This window comes from Cricetulus griseus, chromosome 3, assembly GCF_003668045.3.
Source record: "Cricetulus griseus strain 17A/GY chromosome 3, alternate assembly CriGri-PICRH-1.0, whole genome shotgun sequence".
NCBI classification, from domain to species: Eukaryota; Metazoa; Chordata; class Mammalia; order Rodentia; family Cricetidae; genus Cricetulus; species Cricetulus griseus.
The window spans coordinates 118282023-118303034 of NC_048596.1; the positions used below are offsets into that span (position 1 = coordinate 118282023).

The window sequence follows — 21012 nt, forward strand, 5'->3', positions numbered from 1 at the left end:
GTTCAAAGCCAGCCTGGATGATAGCTTAAGTTCTAGAGCAGCCTGTGCTACCAATTAAAACCTTGTTTTAAAAACAAAACCAAAAGGAGAGACAGTTCAGAAGGGAGAACTTCTGGTAATGAGTTAAATAGTATTTGTGCAGTAAAGTTAAGAAGTATTTGTGCAGCCTAGTGTGGTGGTGCACACCTTTAGTCCCCCATTACTTGGGAGGCAGAGGCAAGCAGATCTCTGTGAGTTCAAGGTCAGACTGGTCTACAAAGTGTGTTCAGAACAGCCAAGGCTGTTACACAGGGAAATCCCCCCCCACCCGCCCCCAACACACACACATTTGTGTGAAGTTGACAGCCTATTCCTGTCCTCAAGGAACCTGAGGATCCAGCAATCTGCTGGATTACGGATTCCTTTCGGCCGACACTAATGCACTGCACTACATCTTTGCCCGCCTGGTAGAATCTGGAGGAACAGGCGTCAGGGTGGCATAGTGAATGGTGTAAGTCCAGCTGTGAACCTGGTCTCCCTGGCTCCCTGTGGCACTCTCAGACCAGTCAAGGCCCAGGCAAGACCTTCCCTTATGAACCTCTAGGCACTGTAGGTGGCGTCCCACCTACAAAGCTGTTCAAGGCACAGCATCACAAATGCCAGCACAAGTTGGCTGCTGTAACAAGTGTGCCCTATCATCTCTAATGGATGGTCACAAATTCTACACAACACAAGGCAGAAGGCAGAAGGAGCTTGGCACTTTCAGTGAGAACAGAAAAGGGAGAGAAAGAGAGGCTCCACTTGGCCATGCCCCATGCTTACCATAGGTGAACATCCGAGGGGATGTCAGCTCAATGTTGGGCAGGGCTCCCAGGTGGTTTAGCACTGCACACCGGTAGCCATTTTTCTGGGCATAGTCAACAAAGGTTCGGATATACTGCTTCTCGCTGTGATTGGCAATTCCAGGACAGATGACCATGGTGATGTCATCTACAAGGTGGAGAAAGAGAGCCTTACATATCCACTTAATATTTGAACACGGACAGGGTTTGAGGTGGTGGGATTATGAGAGATTATAGGCAATTCCCCTCCCTCCAGGGAGGTTTAGGTAGAAGGATCACCTGTGGGCTACATAGTGTAACCCTGTCTCAAAAACCAAAAACAAACAAAAGAATTAACTTTCAATTTTAAAAATGGCAAGGGCTGGAAGAGATGGCTCATCAGTTAAGAGCACTGGCTGCTCATCCAGAGGACCTGGGTTCAATTCCCAGCACTCACATGGCAGCTCACAACTGTCTATCTCCAGTTCCAGGGGATCTGACATCTTCATACAGATGTACATGCAAGCAAATCATCAATGAGGTAAAATAATAATAAATAAATCGTAAGAAATAGGCTTCTGCATTTCACAAGTGGATCACAATTCTGTACTGATCTCTGCTACCTATGAACTAGCAAGCACAGGTTAAACTGCAGGTCATTTGCGTGATGTCATGCCCCCCCCCACTAATGCAATGGGATAATGGGTGGCACAGGCATTTATACACTGCTCTCCACTTGTGGGTGTTCTCTCTCTCCAGGCCCAACACTATGGTTCGGGAACTCCACTATGGTTCAGCTCACCTCCAACACAGTGCTCAGCCAAGGGCTCGAAGAGATCGAATGTGGAGGTGGCTCCGTCAGCCATGGTGATGAACTTGCGGTGCCCGTAAGGGTGTGGGGACCTCACCCTTCCCATCTTCCCATACAAGGCTGTCTGGATATGTCCACTCTTCCCCCAGATCAGCGGTGGGATGTATCTGAAAAAGGAGAGGAAGAAAAATAGGAGTGGCCTCATTTTTAAAGCTTTTACCAACACATTTTGCACATTGGTCAGAAACCCAACGGTTTTTTATTTGCTAGTTTGTAAAAACTTGTTTCGCTGGGCGTGGTGGTGCAGGCCTTTAATCCCAGCACTCAGAAGGCAGAAGCAGGAGGATCTCTGTGAGTTCAAGGCCAGCCTGGTCTACAGAACGAGTTCCAGGACAACTGTCACTGCACAGAGAAACTCTGTCTCAAAAAAAAAAAAAAAAATCTGGTTCAACTGTAGCTTTTGTCAATGCAGGGGATAAGATCCAGGCCTCATGCATGCTGAGTGAACACTCTACCATTGAGCTGAACATTTTTACCACCTCTTACCCAGGCAACCATTTATTCCTCTTCTACATTCATTAATGCCTCCTACACCAGATTAGCTTCAGAAACCAACCATGACTTCAAATTGAGAGCTTAAGTGATTTAACACGGGTCATTTCTATAATAGAGGGGAAAAAGGAAGCAAATAATACCCTTTGAATACGTCCTTCATGATAGGGTTGGCCTTATTATTATCAAATGAGCCAATGCATACAATGTGGCTTGCATGGCACCTGTGCTCAGTAAATGCTATAGCTTCTAAGTGCAGCTCCCTTGGAAACCAGTCCCCAGACAAGTTGCTTCTTTGGGGCTGGAGTGGTGAGAGAAGGGTGTTTAAGAGCCATGGAGCTACTTGCCAGCAAGTGCAAATATCCCTGCAGAAGAGACTGCATTTGGGAAGCAGGAGAAGGTATTTACAGGGGCTGAGTGGTTAGGATAGTAACAAAAGGCAGCCTTATAAAAATAATACAATGTCAGACTCAGCCACATAGTTTACAAAAGCTACCAGACAGTTACTGGGCCGTGTAGAGGGAAATGGGTGCACATGGAAACCAAACTCCTGAGTAAAATTGGAGGAATGTTTTCCTTACAGTATGAATAAAAGGATAAATAAAGCAAGGTTAAAAATATCAGAACAGGAGACAGGTGGATCTCTGAGTTTTGAGGCTAGCCTGGTCTCCAAATCGAGTTCCAGGACAGCCAGGGCACAAAGAAAAACCCTGTCTCAAAAACAAAACAAAATAAACAAAATACAAAGCCAGAACAGGTATATTTCATATGCTACTCTTTAATTTTGTTTAGAACATGATTTAATCTTGGAAAATAAGTCAAAAATACAACCAAATCTCCTTTTGGCTATTTGCAGATTTTGCGTATCATGATGCCATTGTCCATCCTCCTCTGAATCTTGGCAGTAGCCTCACTGTGGCCTCCTCGCCTCCACCCTTGGTCCCCCACCCACTCCGCTGTTCAATTGTCCACCTTGCCAATGGAGGGAGAATCTCAACACACAGATCTTGCTGCAGTCCTCCAGTGCATGGGTCTTTAGCTTGGCCTAGGGGGTGGTCACACCCTGGCACTCCCTAATTCTCTCCCTAAGCTCCAGTACACCTAAACTAGTGGCTCAGCTTCACCTCAAATGGACACTACTGGGGAACAGTGTGTCTATTCCGGATGCCCGTTTGCCACCCTGGTCCCTTCCTGGCCAGCTGGGCCTTGTCCTTAGGACTTGCTCCCAATCAGGTTGGTTGCTGGGACAGTTGTCTCATCTCTGTGTACTGCTCTGTCCCAGAACCCAGGCAGCTCCATCACTAAGGGGTTCTTCCCAGGCACACCTCTTTCCACATTTACCCCAGGGTCTATGGCCAAGGACCCACATTAAGCACCCAGATTCTGAAATAAATCTGCTGAAATAACAGAAACACACCCACTTAGCAAATCATAGGTTTATAAAAAGTATATTTTAAAAAAGATAGTATGTATCATGATAATGTGAGTCTAGTCTCATCTGACTGGCATTTGGTGACATTCTCAGTAGAATAAAATCTCGAAAGTGTATGTTGGGTGGGGGGCAACTGCCTTGGAATCACAGTATGAGGTCAACTATGCACAGTGAAAGTCTCACAATTTTTAATTGTATGACAGTACCACCTACTGATAAAACACTGTTTTTAATTAACTTCCCAATAACACACAGCAGGACTCACAACGCTGTGATTAAGTTCAGTGTGGTGGGTTTCTGACTCTATTTTTAAAAATATTTATATAACTTATCCAAAAACCACAAGAAAAAAAAAAGTCAAAACAATATTTAGAATGGTCCAGGTCATGAAAGAGATACAGACACAAAGGATAAAATATTCTGAAGTTTATCTAAACAATACACTGAAGAGATGCTGCTGACATGGTCTGTGGAAGGATATACTTACTCTAACTACCTATGCAGCAATTTGTCTGAAAATATAAAAGCCATTAACTCACTTGTCATTCTTGTGTCCGAAGGTCATCTCACTAGAGGATCTAGGCCAGTCTGGGACGGGTTGGGTGGACAAAGTGTAGTGGAAGGACAGCCCTATGCACCTGTCCCTTAAGACACCTGGCAGGTTTTGTGTTCATAACCTTGGAAGTTTGACTGCCCAACAGGTGAGAAGAGAAGTACAAGGGGAACCTTGGAGGATGTGTGTATTTTCAATTTTATAGATAACCCCAAAATGCTGTCCAATGAAGATGGGTCGATTTGTAATTTATGTACCACCAATAATACATGAGAGCACTTGTTTGGCTTCTTCACCCTCATCAGTAATTGGTATTATTATTATTATTATTATTATTATTATTATTATTATTACATTCTGGCCACTTTAATGGGCACCTCATTAAACTTCAACATGTTTAAAGTTGATCTAATTTATAATTTAAAAAAATGTCTCTTGGGCTGATGAGTTGGCTTGGAGGGTAGGAAAGCTATTTGTTGCCAAGCCTGATGACCTCAGTCCAATCCCCAGGAACCACATGGCTACTGCCAGTTGTCCTCTGACAGCCACACGTGTGCATGGCACACATGTATACTCCAAATAAGTAAAAGTGTTTCTCATTTCAACTTGTGTTTTCCTGACTCATGTCTCCTACTATTTAGTTTTATTTTTCTTCTGTGAATTCTGTTTATAGTTTGTTTTTATATTTTTACTTTTTCCTGTTAATTTTTATTTTTACTAGCTCTATATTATTAAACATTATCATTTATGTGTTGGAATTGTTTCCTTATTATAGTGTATGTTTTATTTTATTTTATTTTTAACATTTTTTAAAGATTTATTATGTATGCAGCATTCTGTCTGCATGTATCCCTGCAGGCCAAAAGAGGGCACCAGATCTCATTACGGATGGTTGTGAGCCACCATGTGGTTGCTAGGTGTGAACTCAGGACCTTTGGAAGAGCAGTCAGTGCTCTCTCTCAACCTCTGAGCCATCTCTCCAGCCACTGTAGTGTATGTTTTAAGTACACATTTTTCTTTCTTTTTTTGAGACAGGGTCTAGATATAAAGCCCAGACTGACCTTGAACTGCCTCAGACTCTCGAGTGCCAAGACTACAGGTATGCATCATGATGCAAGAAAGTTTATTTTGATTTTACATACTTTTTATATTTTGTGGTTAAATTTAGTAATTTTAAAAATTAAACATTTATATTTTGGCTCCTCCTCCATCTTCTAGTTTGAATTTGTTTTTAAGACAGTGTCCTGTGTAGCCTGTGCTGGCCTTGAACTTACTATGTAGTTGAGACTGGCCTTGAACTCTTAGATCTTCCTGCTTCTACCTCTAGAGTGCTGGAATTGTATACAGGCTTGTACCACTTCTGACTTTGCAGGGTATTTTAAGAAGAGCGATTCTAACATCCATCTATAACTATACCACTTATTCCCTTTTATCCCTATAGGTTTTTTTTTTTTTTGAAATGCACTTATTTCTCTAAGTAATACGGAAATGTAATTCATCTCTTCCTAACAGATGAGTTCACTATTCTTGCATAATAATAAGCAGTCCATTCATCCAGACTGATTTCAACCATCATCTGTAATAGATGCCAAGTTCTCAGACATATTTCTCTGTTCTCTATTCTGGTTCATCCATCTATTTGTCTATTCATTTGCCAGTATGGCTGTTTCAATCGATACCTCTTATAGGATATTTTGAGAGATGAAAGTTCAGGTCGTCTTCACTATTCTTTTGCAAAGTTTCCTTGGCAGGTTATTAAATTCTCCAGATAAATTATATGACCAGCTTGCCGAGTTCCTGAGAAACTTTGAGAAGGCTTGACTGAAAACATATCAACATGTATTACCCTGGGGCTAACAGACATCTTTGCACTGACTTCTTCCTTCTGAAAACATGGCACATCTCCCCCAGGTCCTGTGGTAAAGCTTTAGAGTGTGCAGTTGGACTACAGCGCTTTGCATGGGGTCATGCATATTGGTAAAAGCTGTTCTCAAGAGCTGGAGCATATGGTCATGTTTATCTCTAACAAAGCAGGAATAATGTCTCCTCCTTTTCTAATCCACTTGCTGCTCTGTCCACTGTGGTGCGGAAGCTCGTTACTAAGAAACAAGCTAGACCACAGCAAATAGAGGCCAGCCTGTCCTTATCAGATCAACATCTGGCTTTCCTAACAAAACTGCCCAGTGGGAGAGACTGCAAGGGGAAAATCTGGAACCCCCCTCCTGCCCACATGCCCTGAGGCACGCGCACACACACCCACCCACACACCCAGAGAGAGAGAGAGAGAGAGAGAGAGAGAGAGAGAGAGAGAGAGAGAGAGCGAGCGAGCATTGCAGGGCAGGTGGAGCAGGGCAGGTGGTTTCTGATCTTTGAAGGAAGAAAAATAAAGTTGACTAATGCTTGTTTGCCCTAACTCAGGGTGTGACCAATTTTCCTTGTATTACCTGGACCCCTCTGTTGTAAATCTAACTGCTTCAGTGGTGGTTGTCATTCCCTTTGACTCTCTTGTACCTCTCTATCAATTTAGGATTTGATGCACAGTTGTGGATACATCCCCGAGACTGAGTCCCCTAATCCCAGCAAGTCCCTGCTAGTTCTTCCTGGTGAGCCAAATGCCCATTGGCAGCTACCCCTGGGCATTTTAGGTGTCTATCAGATAGGACACTTTAAATTTTCATCAATTATTGTTTATGCACATATGTGACAGAGAGAATATATGCCAGTGGTGTGGGTCCCTATGGAGGCCAGAAGAAGGCATTGGGATCCCCTGATGCTGAAATTACAGATGGTTATGAGCCGTTGACATGGTTGTTAGAAACCAAACTCAGAGCTGCCTGGAACTTGATCTGTAGACCAGGCTGGCCTCAAAAGAGATCCACCTGCCTCTGCCTCCCGAGTGCTGGGATTGGGCATGTGCCACTACTGCCTGGAGGCAGAGCAAGAACTTTTAGTTGCTGAGTCACTTCTCCAGGCTCTGGACACTTTATCATAAGCAGAAAAAAGCTGACTCTGAATAAGCTACATCAAGAAAGGAGCACATGCCAGGTGCCATGACGGGGCGCCTGCCTTGAGTCCCTCCCTGAACAGGAAGGAAGGAAGGAAGGAAGGAAGGAAGGAAGGAAGGAAGGAAGGAAGGAAGGAAAGAAATTCAAGGAGGGATGCTTGGCTATACCACACTTATTTGCACATTCATTATTCATAGGCACTGGGTGGCTTCTACCTTTTGATGATTCTCAATAGCATTGCTATGAGCATTTGTGTGCAAGCTTCTGTTTGAACTCCTCTTTTCAGTTCTTCGTGGCCTGTACCTAGATGTGGAATTTCTGCTAACTTCCTGAGGAACATCCAAACTGGTCTCCATAGTAGCTACATCATTTTCTGTTCCTTCCAGCATATTCAAGGGTTTCAATTTCTATGCATCCTCAGCAGAACTTGAAACATTCTATTAAATATATATATATATATATATATATATATATATATATATATATATTATAGGGGGCTGGAGAGATGGCTCCATGTTTAAGAGTATGCACTGCTCTTTCAGAGGGCCTGAGTTTGGTTCCTAGCCCCTACATCAGGTGGCTAGGGGGATCGAACAAATCTGGTCTCAGCAGGCACTGCACTGGTGTAAACACACACACACACACACACACACACACACACACACACTCCAATAATAATAAAATAAGTTCAAATATATTGTAAGCAAGGCCTAGTGGTTTATGACAGTAATTCCAGCTACTGGGGAGGCTAAGGCAGGAAGAGCAAAAGTTCAAGTCCTATCTGGGCTATATTCCAATTTCAAGGTCAGCCTGAGCAGTTTGGTGAGACCCTGTCTCAAAATAAAATGTGGGATGAAGGGGCTGGGGCTATATAACTGCATGAGTACTTGCCTAGTGTGTGTAAGGTCTTGGGTTCAATCTCCTGTACTGCAAACAACAAGACTGTGCCTTCCTGGTGGGTGAAGTGATATCTCATTCCAGTTTTGATGTTCCTTTGTGACTAATAATGTCAAATACCCTACTATTCTGACACCAGGCTATTTACTACCCTCAATCTCTATGTTAATCTCTATCTTTAACCTTAATTGCAATTTTTAAAAAATGAACAATGGATACATATCAGTCCTCTGTTCATCTCACAATGGCTAATACTGGAAAAAAAAAGGGACCAAGTCACAATGACATCAATGAAAACTGCATACTGCACAGTTCAGTGCTGTCTAACAAAATTTTGGCCTCCACAGCTGAACAAAGGGAATTAGATGTGGAGACTAACAGCCACAGAAAACTTACTTCCCCTGAGGCTGTGGTTTAGATGTGTGTTATGGACAAAAACTGAGCAGGACATGGTGGTGCACGTGTGCCAGCACCTGGAAGGCTAGGGCTGGAGGACTACTTAAATTTGAGGCCAGTCTGGAAAACACCAGACTGTGAGCACCAGGTCTCAAAAAACTAAAATGATCACTGACCCCAAGTTTGGTTAAAAATACAAATAGAGGCTGGGCGGTGGTGGCGCATGCCTTTAATCCCAACACTCGGGAGGCAGAGGCAGGAGGATCTCTGTGAGTTTGAGGCCAGCCTGGTCTACAAGAGCTAGTTCCAAGACAGCCACCAAAGCCACAGAGAAATCCCGTCTCAAAAAACAAAAAACAAAAAACAAAACAATACAAAACAAAACAAAATCCAAATAGTAAATGATCCAGATGAACATAAAATTTCATCATATATATATATATATATATATATATATATATAATGTCATATTGAATTGACTTAGCAGAATTTGTTCCATTTAAATTATCTTCAAGCTCAACAAGAAAATTTAAAATAGATACATTTAGTATTGTGTGTATGTGCCCACCCATTTACATATAAGAAGGAATAAAATTATTTAATGGAAAAATGCAAATCTACTCACTCTGAAAATGCATAGATGATATGAGTAAGAACAAACAATCCTAATATTGACTAATACTTTTATTTTTTTGCTCTTTTATTTTTGAGATTATAATAAAATTACATCATTTCTCCTTTCCCCTTCTTCCCTTCAAACCCTCCTATGTACCCCTCCTCTATCCCTCCCAAATTCATGATTTCTTTCTTCATTGATTGTTGCCACATGCACATATATGTTTATACATGTATATTTCTAAATATAATTCTGTGTAATGTTACACATGCTTATGTTTTTAGGGTTGACCACTGGTTTTGGATATAACCGATTGGTGTGCTCTTCCCTGGGGAAGACTCTTTCTCCCACTCTTGGCATTCCTTGGTTGCCTGTAGTTCTTTGTATAGGACTGAGGCCTCAGTGAAGACAACATTTTCTCAAAGAAAACTCTTAGCCAGGTGCAATGCAGGTGTCTATGGTCTTAGTCATTTGGGCCCTGAAGTTTGAGGAGTTTGAGGGCAGCCTGAGCACCCTTTATTTTATGTGTCTGAGTGGTTTGCATTGTATGTTGTCTGTGCATCATGTACACACGCATGCCTGGTGCCTGCAGAGGTTGGAAGAGGGCACTGGGTCCCCTGGGACTAGAGTCACAGACTGTGAGCCACCATGTGGGTGTTGGGAATGGAACCCAGGTCCTCTGGAAGAGCAGGCAGTTTTCTTAACTACCGAGCCATCTCTCCAGCCCCATGAAGTTCCATTGAGGATTCTTTTTTCTCTTCCATGGCAAGAGAAAAATAAAGTTCATTATCTCTCAAAGAGAAATAGAATAAAAAACTTACCATGCTCCAGTCACCTGCAGGAATAAGACTCACGCCAAGGAAAAGCAACCAGCAAAGAAAGGTCACTGGACCAAAACCTTGGGGCCTCTCCCTTAGTGACTTAATACACATTAAGGATTTTCCTCAACAAAGTGAGCCTCTGAACAAGGGAAGCTGGAGCCGTCTGAGATGCTATTTGTGGCTCTGTAATCCTGAATTTATTTACCTATCTCGTTGAATAGAGAACATGTTAAGTAAAACTGTTTGTTTTTCTACAGCCCTTCACAGGTTTTCAAAGTGCTTTTTGTGCATGATCTCATTTAGCTTTGATGTCACTTTTGCGAAATGGACTGCCTGCTTTTCCATGGGGGCACTGAGGCCAGCTGTTAAAAGCTTGGATGGCCAGACTGTGTGCCAATGGTAGAACCAAGAGGTCAACCGAGGCCCTGGCCCTGTGCAGTGGTGCTTATGCAGATGGCAACTAGGATGCTTTCTCTCCAGAATTCCCATTAGTCAGTAGTCAACACCAGCGTACATGAGCCTTTCCTACACGCTTAACAGCATCCAGCTTAAAAATTATCAAAGTGGCACGTGAGGCTGAGATGGAATTCACTATAGGGGCTTTCCCTATCAGGTACAAGGCTCTGGGTACACTCCCCGGCATTGCAGCAGCAGCAGCGACACCCCCTACACATACACACACACACACACACACACACACACACACACACACACACAAGAGCCACCAATACAAGCCCAGACAAACAACCCAACTACCAGCATGTGAATTTTCTAGTGTCAACTTTTAAAGGCTGTCTCCTTCTCAGGAACAGGGACAGACAGTCCTAGCAGTTAGTTACTCCCGACAGACATCAGCTTACTGAGGACCCAGTAAAAGAGGGTATCTAAGCCCAAAGCTGGCAGTGATGTGAGGATCAAGTTAAAAGTTGAAACTATCAATTCTAACCCAGTCACAGCCCAAGCATCTCTTAGGAAAGAATACTGTCTTTTGACAGGATCTTGATCCTTCTGCCTCAGCACCCCCTAGTGCTGGGGTTATAGGCATATGCTGCCAAACCCAGACTCACACTGTCTCTCCAAGTGACGCCCCAGACAGTTCCCTAGGGCTGGGCAGATGGCTGGATCTGTAGCTACGCACAGATGACTTTGTGGCTTCAGGTTGGGATCATGTTGTGCAGCAAATGAAAAAAGTGAAAACACAGAAACACATCTTTAAATTGGAGGGAACAACAAGATGCTCCCCCTGTCCGGGGGGGGGGGGGGGGGGTGTCACACACAGTGCAGGCTCATGTTCCTCTAAATGGTGAAGCCAGCAGAAGAGCCACTAGAAATGAAGCTGTATGTGCATGTGTGTGTGTTCTTATCTTTGTTTTGTTTTTTGCGGTGTCTGGGATGGAATTCGGAACCTCAGGATACAGTCCATAGCTATGTCCAAAACCCTTTCTTGATTAAGTTGAATGTATATTAAGCGTACCCCCCACTGTGTATCAGAAAGCAAGCCAAGGAATAGCTAAATATTGTGATGTTAATCAGAAGTAAGAAATTCATCTTTAAATTACTCCCGGCTGAAACCCAAAGGCCTTGGGTAGAGAGCAGGCCACCCAATACAAAGTGTCTGCAGGCCTCTGCCAGGCGCCCACAGCTGCCTCTGGAATTCATCTAGAATTCACCCTTGAGGTTGATTTGAAAGGTCAGCATGCGAAATGGATGGCCATTTCTTCAGAATTGAGACCGTATAATGCCAGCCCTGCAGCTCTTCTGGCAGGTCCTGAGGGGAAGCGTTTGTGACCACAGCACCTCCCAGGAAGTCTCCAGAGACCACAGGCCCTGACTTTGTTCAGCCTCACAAACACATCTCTGTCACTCTGTTCTCTGGCCCACAGGCTTCCCTCTCCTACAGAACTCAAGTCCAAGAGACCTTTCAGTGACTCAAAAAGCAGACAAATCAAGAAAAAGCTTTCTGTTGCATCTATTGTTTTATTGTTGTTTGTTTAAGATGTATTTATTTATTTATTTTATGTATGTGTTTGGCCTACATGTATGTCTGTGTACCATGCATGCCTAGTTTCCTCAAAGGGTATTGGATCCCCTTGTGCTGGAGTTATGGATGGTTGTGAGCCACCACATGTATGATGGGACCCTAACCAGGTCCTCTGCAAGAGCAGCAAATACTCTTAATCACTGAGTCATCTCTCTAGCACATGGCTTTCTTTTCTTCCTCCCTATCCCTCCTCTCTCCTCTCTCTCTCTCTCTCTCTCTCTCTCTCTCTCTCTCTCTCTCTCTCTGTCTTTTTTCCAAGATAGGGTTCCTCTGTGTAGCCCTGGCTGTCCTGGAACTCACTCTGTAGACCAGACTGGGCCTTGAACTCAGGAATCTGCCTGCCTCTGCCCACCAAGTGCTGGGATTAAAGGTGTTTGCCTCCACACTCGGCTCCCATGTGGCTTTCTTATTCATCTCCTGACAATCTCACTCTCCAGCGAGACTGACGTCCATCCCTCACTGGCTGGGAGCCAGGACACCAGTCAGAGTTCCAGTCAGGAGCTGTTTGGGACTGTTAAGGTATACAAACTCGAATGTTCACTTAGTTTCCAGAGAGAATGTCTATTGCAACAGGCTTCCACTCAGCTGTGTGTACACATTCAGGGAAAGAAAAACAAGTTTTCCATCTCAGGAAAAATATTTGCCCCCAGAGGAGGTAAATATTGTGGCCAAAGGTCAGTGACACTGAGAATCCCTATCTAGGAGTGTGCTGACAGCAGCTGGGACCAAGCCAAAGACAGTATCAGGATTACTGTATTGCCCAATGAAACTCAACAAATGTGGGGCTACGAAGCCCATGGAGAAAGTGAGGCACGGTGCCTGTCCTTTCAGGGCCTGAACTGGAGTTCAGCCCGTGATTGAGGAGTCCTGGGAAGCTGCTGTCAGAGAGGGAAGGTGTGGGCTGTAGGGTCCGGGAGACAGAAGGCAAAGGCATGATGGTGGACAGCCTTGTGGACAAGAAGTTATCAGTTCAAGATGGAGTCTGAGGTTCTCAGGGAGTAGGACACTGCTGAGCATCCTGTAAGGGCCTGGGCAAGTCACGCTTGGCATTTCATCTCCCCAACAATTACGAATGATAGCATTTCCCAGTTCTATAGATGGGGGCAGGGCGGGCATGTGACTCAGGCCATGGCTTTTCTTGTTGGTTTATACTTAATCCTCACTGACCTCCCTAACTAAAGTTAAATTAGCAACAAAGCATTAATCAACTGTCAAAATGCACTTTGAAATTACGAGTCTCCAAACTGAGAATTGAGTTTGCTGGGACCTCTCTATAGTGCTTTTCCCACGCAGCCAACAGAAAGCCATTTCTTTGGTTTCATGTTTTCTACAACTGAAACTGTCCTTTGAATGGCAGTCAGTTTTGTTTTGTTTTCCTCTGCAGAAATATAATGGCATGGTAATTATTTCAATATCCGCATTTGGCAACTTCTAAGATGAGGCCAGAGTGTTGATAAAATCAAACCGGGTCTCTCTCCAAAGATAATGAGACCCCAGAAAGCAAGGAAGAGAATGCTGGCATTTCCAGAAAGGTGGCAGGTATCTGGTTTGGGGAAGCATTTTTCTTGTCTTAATGGGTGAAAATCACCAAGCTAATCATTGCTGGCTCGGGCAGGGACACACAGGGGCAATGCTTTGTTGAGGTGGCAAAATTGATCTCTCCCCCACCACCACTGTGTGTGTGTGTGTGTGTGTGTGTGTGTGTGCAGAGCCTCCCCTCTCCAGTCCCCCAGGGCTGAAACCAGGACTCTGGCTGAATTGAGTCCAGGCCCCCTCTCCCCCAGCCTGACTAGAAGGTCAATATCAGGTCTTCAGAGCCACTGCCCTGGGACTGACTCATCCTGCTACATTAGGACACAGGAGGCCCTGCAGGCACATGTCTCCAGTCCTCATATGAGGAAGGACTCATCCATCCTGAGCTTTGTAACAAATACCTCTGAGCAGCTTTCCAGGCTCCCATCCCCAGGACCACGGCATGTGCGTTCCACACAGCACTGCTCCACTGGAGGCAGCCGCTTCTCTTCGCAGCTGCTGCTCATTATTCCCTCCCCATTCTTGCTAAATGTTCTATTCCACATTTGCTGGATTCAGCACAGGAAAATTCCAAACCAGAAACAATTCTGCTTCTGCCTGAAATGAAGAAGAGCCAGAGTAGGCAAGATGGAAACCATCTTCTGTCCCTGCAACTGGCTCCCAAGCCTGGGGGGCAGTGGGGGAGGGGGGCGCTGGATGAGCGGGCACATCTGTGGATCCCTTGGGCACCATGGGCAAGCTGTTAAACAGGAATGCTGAGGAGGAGAATGGTCCCTGAATGGCAATTAAATAACTTATAATGAAGACATCCATACTTTTCTTCACCAAAATCAAAGACAAAACTTTCAAACCCTTGGGACTGTACTCACATGTTATATCTATCTGATCCCACAAGATATATTTTCTGCCTACAGAGCCCCACAGTCCTCTCTTGTATGTGTGCCCTCCCCCCCCCCATTTTGACTCCATGCTCTAAGGATGACAACAAAGGGAGGTGTCGCTAATAGGCTCCAGGGTTCTACTGGACAAAGGCATCCCCTAAAGAACTAGGCCTGTAAGTGATGAGCTGCAGATGACTGACCTAAACTTGGGCAGAAGCCTGTGGGCTCCAGGAACAAGGCTGCCCAGGTGCCAGGCACAAGGGTCCCAGAATCAGTGTGCACAGACTTCAGATGGAGATGTTACCTTGGCAATCCTTTTTATTGAGAAATTATGGATTAAAAACAAAAGAAAAAATTAACCTGCCTGTACTGGCAATCAGAGCACGTGTTGACACACAGGACATAGAACACCTCTTTGTCCTCATATCCTCCAGTGACTTCCCTCCTGTCTGGAGGACACACAGAGTGCCAAGACCCACTCTCTGTCCAATCCATTATTGCTTTTGGCAGTTTCCCAGACCAAGGCCACTTCTGTGCCAGGTTTTGGAGGGAAGAAAGATAAGAAATGGAAAGTCCCATCCCCTCTGCCATTATTCTTAGCGGGGGCAACTGGGGCATCTAAATGTCAAATTGCTGGATTATCTACATGGGCCGATCTTTTACCAACACTTCAATTAAGAGATGACTTTGAGATGGGCTAGGAAGATGGCTCAGCAGCTAAAAGCACTGGCTACTTTTGCTTCCAGATAACCCAGGTTCGATTCCTAGCATGCACATGGTGGCTCACCGTTCAATGTATTTCTAGTCCCCTGTAATATGACACCCTCTTCTGGCCTCTTTGGGTACTGCACACACATGTTGCACAGACATGCAGGCAAAACACCCATACACATAGAATAGAAATAAAGGCAAAAAAATTCTAAAAGATGGATGCAAAATTAAATGCTGGCATTCGACATCAGCACTTGGTACTGCATGTTGAAAACTCAAAGAATACCAAGTTATGATGTTAGATTAAAAAACATGTCCTTACAATATTTAATAAAAATTATGCTTTTGTCAGTAATTATATAGGTCATTATTGAGAAGCCACATTCAGAATCTGACTCTACTCTTGCTCCCAGGGAGTTCACATCATGAGATGGAGATTAAGAAGGCAGTTTCCTAATGCTCTCTAAGGCTCAGGAGACTTGGGCAGATGAGTCTTCATTGGAAACATCTGGAACACAAGCATGTCTAAATTATCTATAAACTTAACAGATGCACCATCAAAACAATGAGATTTCTGTATTTAGAATAAAGCATTTAAATGCTCCTATGGAAAAATGACCTGTCAAGGAGCCAATGAAATTAAGAAAAAGAAGTGTAAATGAGGAATATCCTTGCTGTGCCCCACATGTTGTTAAGCTAAAGCCTGCAAAGGTTGCATGTTCAGGGTCACCGAATATTCCTAAATACAGGAAATATAGTGAGAGAAAGACAGATCCTGAATAAATGAGATAAAGATGTATTGTTCAATAATGGTGCTGAGTGAAGGACAGCCATCTAGAAAAAACTTAAGCTGACATTGTGCCTCACCCTAACATAAACTCCCGAGGGGTCAAGCATTTTAAAATAAAAATAAAACCATGCATTGCTAGGAGGAACTTCAGAATTTTTTAATTATCTGCAGGAAAGAAGGTTTTCTTTCTTAGAAAGGATTACCTTTCAATGGAAAACAGACATTCCACAAGGCACAAAAGAAGCTAGTGAAAAATTTGACTACGCATACATTATAAAATTCTGCATGGCAAATACCACACATAAAGTCAAAAGGCAAATGACAAGCCAGGAACAAATCTTTGCAATTCCTATCACAGAGGCCTAATTTCCCTGGCATATCTAGAGCTCTCTCAGATGACCAGAACAGGCCAGTGACCATAAGGGCAGTGGCTGGAGGCTATGAGCAGGAAAGGACACAAAAAGAAGCTCTTAAATGCATTGAAAAACTGCCCTTTTCAAAAAAATGTAAGTGAAAACCATAGCGAGAAAATATGTTTCACCCGCCAGCTTGGCAAACATCCATAAGAACCAGAGCCCTGATTGCTATGGGTTTGGGGAATAAGTGGCCCCCTCACATGGTGTGGTGGGAGAGGCTTGAAGGCAGCCACTGGCAAATTATTCTACAGAGTCCCCTTCAACCCAACAAGTCTACTTCTAGGAGTTTATCTGTTACTGGCGTGTGTAAATGATTCATTGCAGCACTGGGAAAGCAAAAAAAAAAAAAAAAAAAAAAAAAAAAAAAAAAAAAAAAAAAAGACAAAATGTGCAAGTAGAATATGGTTCAACTGTTTAAGATGGCTAAGCAGCTAGCACATCAAAAAAAAAGAAACTAACTCCTCTAGGACTAGGAAGAAAGGTTGAGAAGAACTGGGTGTGGTGGTGTGTGTCTGTGTTCTCAGCACTGAGGAGGCTGAGGCAGGAGGACTGCAAATTCCAGGCCAGTGTGGGCTGCATATTGAGACCCTGTTTTGTTTTGTTTTTCTGAGCTGAGGGCCAAACCCAGTGCTGTGCACTTGCTAGGCAAACTCTCTTACCCCCTAGCTTTATTTTTAAAGATAAAAAGACAAACATAGAAGCCTATGGAAGCAAGACTCACACTTGAACAGACTGTTGGGGAACAGTCACTGCTCTCTGAGCAGGGTGAGCCCCAAGCAGAGACCCAGAAGGAAGGAAATGATGCCACTGGAGCTCTTAGTGCATCTGAAAGAGACCACTGTTGCGGACGGCTATGGGTCAGCTCTCTCCCAAAACATTCCCTCCAATGGCCAACAACTTTTGCTCTTGTCAGAAGGTCCCCTAGGAGTGAAGGCACCGGACTGTCTGTCCACTGTGTGCGAGAAGTACCACGCAACCACCATACAGATAACTGCGTTCTAGAGAGTTATCTCTAGATACAGACTCTCTTGACACATGAAACACAAATGCAAAGGTCAATAGGTCTGGTGTTGAGTGTCAGTTCTGGGCCAGCTGTGACACAGAGCTTTGTCAATCCGTCCTCCAGAGCCTCCCGGCTCTTTCTTTAGGACGCCATGTTATTTGAATGTTGGATTTCTTGGACAGATGGTCACATTTTCTCTTCCATTCCCCATTCCATCTCTTTGTCTTTTTATTCTTTCTGGAAGAGATCTCCAAATTTACCATGCCTCTAACAATCTTTATTTCTGCTCCCAATGCTCATTCCTGGGCTTCCAACACTCTAGCTGTGGTCATTTCTTCTCGACACGGGCACACACATCTTCCCTTGCCTCTCAGCCTCTGCACTCACTGTTCCTTCCTTTCTGCTGCTGGCTTCCTACCGGCTCTCCCGTTCCAGGCTTTCCTCGTGCTTCCTTGAAATGTGGGGTGCTAAGAAGCTGACGTGTTCTATCTGTGTAAAGCTGGCCTCCCAGTCTGGGGGCTCCTGCTATCTCACTAGACGATACCTAAACAACATCATCTCCAGCACTTTCCTCCAGGGATGCTCAGCGGCCCCCAAGGGGAATCCTCCCATCTCTCTAGAACCTGCTTGTGTCTGGGGAGCTCTCGGAGTCAGACACCAGACCTGGTGCCCCATCCCACCCTCAAGCTGTTAGTTTCCCACAGGGCAGAGTAGGGCAGTCGTGTCCTCTGTGAGAAGGGAGAAGTCCCTGGAGCTTCCTGCCAACACTCAGGTCTGCATGCTCACAGTTACTGGGTGCCTCCAACACCTGAACCTTCCAATCAACCTGGCTCTTGTAGAAACGCCTGTGCAGGCTTTGTGTGTGTGTGTGTATGTGTGTGTGTGGGGGGGGGTCAGCTTTCTTTGACCTTTCAGGTCAGTTTCCATTTCCACCTGGCCACCGCTTTCTGCTCATCAGATCCACTGCCCCGCCCACTCCTTATGTTCTATTTGTCCCATTTATTTATTTATTTATTTGGTTTTTCAAGACAGGGTTTCTCTGTGGCTTTGGAGGCTGTCCTGGAACTAGCTCTTGTAAACCAGGCTGGTCTCGAACTCACAGAGATCCACCTGCCTCTGCCTCCTGAGTGCTGGGATTAAAGGCATGTGCCACCAGAGCCCGGCTCTATTTGTCCCTTTTAAAACCTTACTTTTTGTGTGTGTGTGTGTGTGGTGGGGTGGAACTCAGGAAGGCATAAAAATAAACTGGATTCCATCTGCCACTCTCCATCAAGCTTAGGCTTCTGTTTTTTTTTTTTTGTTGTTGTTGTTTAAATTGATTCTTTATAAAGAACCACCATTCTACAGTTATTTGTAATGCATCCATCCAAGCAAGAAGCATACATTAGCCGTTTATGTGCTGGGCATCACACTGGATAGTAAAGACACATGAAAACATGGAAAAAAAGGACTTGAGAGCTGGAGAACCAGGGTTAAGTCTCAATCCTACCCTGTGACTGGATAATTCCCCTTGTTGGGCTGTTTGTTGAGCACTGGAGGACAGAGGAGGGGCGAGGAGTAACAATGCCTGCATTGTAGGGTCTTCCTGACAAGGAAATAGCATGGAATCACTGGATCAGTGCTCCCGTAATGGTGAGTCAGCCCACAATGTACTGAGGTGAAGATTAGTAAGTAATGTTTAACGCAAACATGAATGCTATCAGAGAAGTTCTAGACATGGTGAGGCCACCCAGAAGAGAACCACCCACTCTGAGTGGGAATGGGAAATGCAGGTCCCTCACAGGGTGTCTGTGTTCTCACAATAAGGAGGCTGCCTGGGCAAAGGTTGTAAGGAGAGCCCAGGGAGGAGGGAGGAGGGAGGAGGGAGGAGGGAGGAGAGTGTAACAGGCAGGAGAGAAATGCAGTGTTGGCAGAGTGGAGTGGGCTCTGGGGTGTGTGGGCAGCAGAGGCAGAGCCAAAGTGGAAGCGAGGGTCAATGGGCAGAGAGACCCCACTGCTGTCTGAAGCAAGGCTGTACTTAGGTTAGATTTGTGCTGTTCGAGAGAGAACATTGGGTTGGTGGGAGACAGTGAGGGTGAGGCTACCATGTCACTCCAAGTGAGATCTGATGAAGCCTGAACTAAGGAAAAAGCAATGGACAGAAGAGGAAACAGACTGAGGGGTACACCGGGGAAGTTCTGACTGTGCTGGTGTCTAGGCCTTACTTCCCCCACTTCTGTTTTATTGACAGTATTTATTTATTTAGTGTGTGTGTGTGTGTGTGTGTGTGTGTGTGTGAGAGAGAGAGAGAGAGAGAGAGAGAGAGAGAGAGAGAGAGAGAGAGAGAGAGAGAGAGAGAGAGAGAGAGAGAGAGAGAGCACGCTACAGCACACATATGAAGGCCAAAGAACAACTGGTGGTAGTCAGTTCTCTCCTACCATGTGGGTCCCCGATCAAACTCAGGTCATCAGGCTTGATGGCAAGAGCCTCGACCGACTGAGTCATCTTGCCCACCCTCTCACCTTGATTCTGGGCACAGTAAGTTGCGATTCTAAAGTTAGGTGTGGCCAAGAGCATTGCTATAGTCAATGGAAAGGAAAAGGGATTACCAACTTCTGGGAAATAGTCTTAGGGAGCCAGTGTGTGGGGTGCCAAATTCTTGTTTCCGTCACATGCTGAGATGACATGTTCACCAGCTGAAGTCCCAATGGGACTATAATTGGCAGCTCCCTCCTCCTGCTGACATGGAGTAAAGATCTACCACAAGGAGTGATGTTAACCCAGAAGAAATTACCATGGCACAAACCAGCCGATCTTGACTGACTAATGTTGCAGGATATTTGAACACACTGTGAAGCCTAAGATTTGGTTACTTATTGGAAAAATCAGACTCTGGCTGTGGTGTAGCCCTGTCCTAGCACACGCCCTTACTCCAAGAGCTTTCTGTTTATTTTAAACAGGGTTAAATAAAATCAACCATAGGTCAGAAGGAGGAGCAAGCAGCTGACAGGAAGTAGACACAGAGAGTAAGAGGGAGTCGGGAAGACGGACAGTGAGATGCTGTCGTCCCTTTCTGGTTTGGGACAGGGGAAGAAAAGCTCTTTCTTGGCATTGGCCAAGGAAGGTCAGCTGGTTGTGTTCTCTGCCTCTCTGAGCTAGCAGGTTTTCACCCCAGCATCTGGCTCGTGAGTCTTTATTGGTAAAATAAAAGGACTGAGACTTAGTTAAAACAAAATTGACTCCCTAAGTGGAGGTGGCTGAGGCGGCAGCGGGGACATGAAGGCTGCTCTGGGCTGCGGTTTCAGCAAGGTGGTGGCTGCGCAGTCAGCAGGTGAGGCAGCAATAGGGTTAAGTATGACTGCTGTGCCGCAGATATAAAAACAAAAAATTAATGTCATATTGATGACACTTTTTCCTCTGAGTATCAAACAATGTTTCATTTTTTTTCTTCTGATGCTTCACCATTATCAAGGCTAACACATTATTTGTTGCTTGCTACTTATGTTTCCTCTTACAGAAATTATATAGGCCTCTCCCCTACCCAGTTGCCCACACAGGTCTTCTTGACAGTTCAGACAGACTCACATGAACTTGGGTATGCTATGCCATTTGCCATCTGATCTGGGTAACAATTTGCCTATGAAGATCTCTACCTAATAGCGGCTGTGGTTACTAAACTCTTACATGTTCAAACATCTTAGCAATTACTTTATACGATGCTCTCTTTTTCTCCTCTCATTGATCCTGTGAAAAAACCTACAATTATTCTATCTCA

At 44.6% G+C, this 21012-nt stretch overlaps 1 protein-coding gene across 1 annotated transcript in view; it reads right to left on the reverse strand.

Moving 5' to 3' along the window:
• Abhd2 (abhydrolase domain containing 2, acylglycerol lipase) overlaps positions 1–21012 on the reverse strand; it is a 93856-nt gene that overhangs the window by 36093 nt on the left and 36751 nt on the right. Inside the window, exons 4-5 of the mRNA XM_027408187.2 lie at positions 1603–1778; positions 802–969 (exon numbers count right to left, since the gene is read on the reverse strand). Of these exons, the coding sequence (XP_027263988.1) occupies positions 802–969; positions 1603–1778 (344 nt within the window). The remainder of the gene's footprint in view (positions 1–801; positions 970–1602; positions 1779–21012) is intronic.